The sequence below is a fragment of the Pseudophryne corroboree genome, chromosome 6 (genome assembly GCF_028390025.1).
Source record: "Pseudophryne corroboree isolate aPseCor3 chromosome 6, aPseCor3.hap2, whole genome shotgun sequence".
Lineage (NCBI taxonomy): Eukaryota > Metazoa > Chordata > Amphibia > Anura > Myobatrachidae > Pseudophryne > Pseudophryne corroboree.
In genome coordinates, this window is record NC_086449.1 from 18,985,316 (window position 1) to 18,987,985 (window position 2,670).

A 2,670-nucleotide genomic window follows, 5' to 3' on the forward strand; every position below is an offset into this window, starting at 1 on the left:
AAAAGAGATACAGTACATTGGAAACAAAACTAATTGACATTTGTAATAAACACTCAAAAACAAACAAGTGCATATTAAACCAATCTGCATTTGAAGCCAAGTAGGTTCAAACCAGGACCATGGTCAAAATAACAACAGATAGAGGGTAATATGGAGTATAAGTGGATGGATGGCCCTCCATATTAACTATTATAAGGCTAAAACAAAAACATAAGGATGATCAAATGGGAAACACCATAAATTAATAAAGAAAAGACAGAACATATGAAAAACCATATACATTTAATAACTGTCAATAAAATATAGATGGGTGGGGAGAGAAGAAAACATATGAGCAGCGGGACAGTCCTGTGGAAACATTCCTAATCAGTGAAAAAAAGTGAAAGTTAAGACATCAAGAGAACCGCAAACAAATCAGGTCACATCAGAGTATCTGAAGCTAGTATCAGGGCAGGATCACTTTCCTGATTTATGGACCTGGTGCCAGTTCTCATGTTGTGAGTGAACTATCTCAGAAACAAAGGAGGTTTCTCATTTGTTGGAGGGTACTCCGGGAGAGAGCTTGAAAAATCTGGATCTGGTGTCCATTGAATTTGATAGCGTCTATTGTTCAGGCTAATAATAAAAAACGTCTTTAGTTGTGAAATATTAAACCCTGCAAATAATGTCTCTTGGTTGTTCAACTCAAGCTATTAAAGCTCTATGGCATGTGTGAAGGCAATTTCAGTGTTCACTTCATTTTATAAAAGTGCATGGAAGATTTTTGTAAGTGTGATTGTGTTGTGACGTCTTTTGGAATCCTTCTCACTGTAGATATTTATGGCTGCTTCGAATATCAATGTCATTCAGATGTCTGTGGGTGTCAATAGATGACTGAGGAGCATATCTTTCAATTTATCAATATGTGTAGTCTTAGTTTACTGGGCATCCACCAAGGTAGCCACTTAGTGATCCACTTGTGTAAGATAAGTTTGGAGGGACCCTAGTTGGGTTTGGACTGTATCGTGGATGTAGTGGGGATATTCAAGAGAAGGCATACCAATCAGGATCTTAAAAGCTGTCTGAGAAGACCATGGCTTGGTTTTCACAGATAGGCGCCTGGAATAGTTTTTCTCACCACTCCCCATTGGAATCTGAAATGTAATTTATTGTATAATATACTACAGTGCTCAACATTTTCACAATAGAGTTGACTCTTTGATAAATATGTCTAAAGTGTTTTTTTATCTACTAATCAGGTTAAGGAATAATATATGTTGCTATTGTATACTTTTATGACTGTTTTGAAAGTTCACTTCATTTTATTTGGTGTTTTGTTGTGACAATACATATTTGAATTGAGTCAACAGTTTGTGAAGTGCAGTTTTGATCTCGTTATTCCTTAGAGCATATATAACTGGATTAAACAGTGGGGTCAACACTGTATATAGCAATGATCGTACTTTTTGGGCGTTTGAGGAATATGTTTTGGATGGATTACTGTAAACAGTTATTATAGTCAAGAAATATGTGCACACAACAAGCAGATGAGTACTACAGGTGGAGAATGTCTTCTGCCGGCTTTCAGTTGAAGAAATCCCAAGGATGGTAAAGAGAATACGGGCATAAGAAGAAATGACAACTAAAAATGGGATGATCACAACAAACATTGTAGATATAAGGGTTTCTGTTTTAACAATCCCTGTATCTGAGCAAGAAAGATTCAAAATGGGTTCAAGATCACAGAAGAAGTGGTCTATAACAGAGGGTCCACAGAAATATAACTGGTGCAAAAGAATAGATTGCAATAGAGATACAGTGACACTTGTCACCCATGATACAGCAAGTAGAAAAAGTTGGAGCTTAAAATCCATAATGGATGTGTATTTCAAGGGGTTACAGATGGCGAGATATCGATCATAGGACATCACCGTGAGAAGGAAACATTCCGTGCTACCTAACATTCCATAGAAGAAGAACTGGGCAATACACTCATTGACACAGATTGTTGGTCTCTCTTTGAGTGTAATCACAAGCATATTAGGGACAATATTTGTACTAAATAATATGTCAACCAAAGATAGATTAGACAAGAAAATGTACATAGGTGAATGGAGTTTTCTATATGTGTACACCAAAACAATGATAAGCAGATTTCCAAGAATGGTTAGTAGATATAATGTAAGAAACAGGATAAAGAGTACAGCTTTAGATTGATGATCTACTTGAAATCCCATAAGAAGGAATTCATTGACTAATGTCTTATTAATCATAATAATTTCTTCATGAAAAAAAATGATTTGCAAATATTATTAGTCTAAGTAAATTAAAAAGCAGTATTTTAACAGATTATATTTTAAGCAAAATCTCGAGTTTAACATTTGTCAATGAACAGCCTTGATAATAATGTTATTTATAAATAAAATAATTAGGTGTGTTTCATGTTAGTTATTTTTTTTTACATTTACAAAAAAGAAATAAGCCAGAAAAGTATTGAATATGACTAAATATGTAAGTTACATTACCCATTTTAATGTTTCTGCACAGGTTACTTGCATGATAATAAAATCACCAATGAGCTCCATTAATACAGTAAAACAACTGAAAACATTGCAACAAAATCTGTGGAAAATACATTATTAAATTCTGAAATGAAACTGCATTCTTTTTTCCTGTGTAACATGCATACCT

At 34.2% G+C, this 2,670-nt stretch overlaps 1 protein-coding gene across 1 annotated transcript; it reads right to left on the minus strand.

Moving 5' to 3' along the window:
- Positions 1–1,301: 1,301 nt before the first annotated feature.
- On the minus strand, positions 1,302–2,252 carry LOC134934087 (olfactory receptor 10A7-like). The gene has a single exon (XM_063929595.1). It carries the CDS (start codon positions 2,250–2,252, stop codon positions 1,302–1,304), a length of 951 nt encoding a protein of 316 aa, XP_063785665.1.
- Positions 2,253–2,670: the final 418 nt, after the last annotated feature.

Excerpts from the sequence above, each read along its gene's own strand:
- LOC134934087 (XM_063929595.1), bottom strand. The coding sequence starts at position 2,252 with ATGATTAATAAGACATTAGTCAATGAATTCCTTCTTATGGGATTTCAA.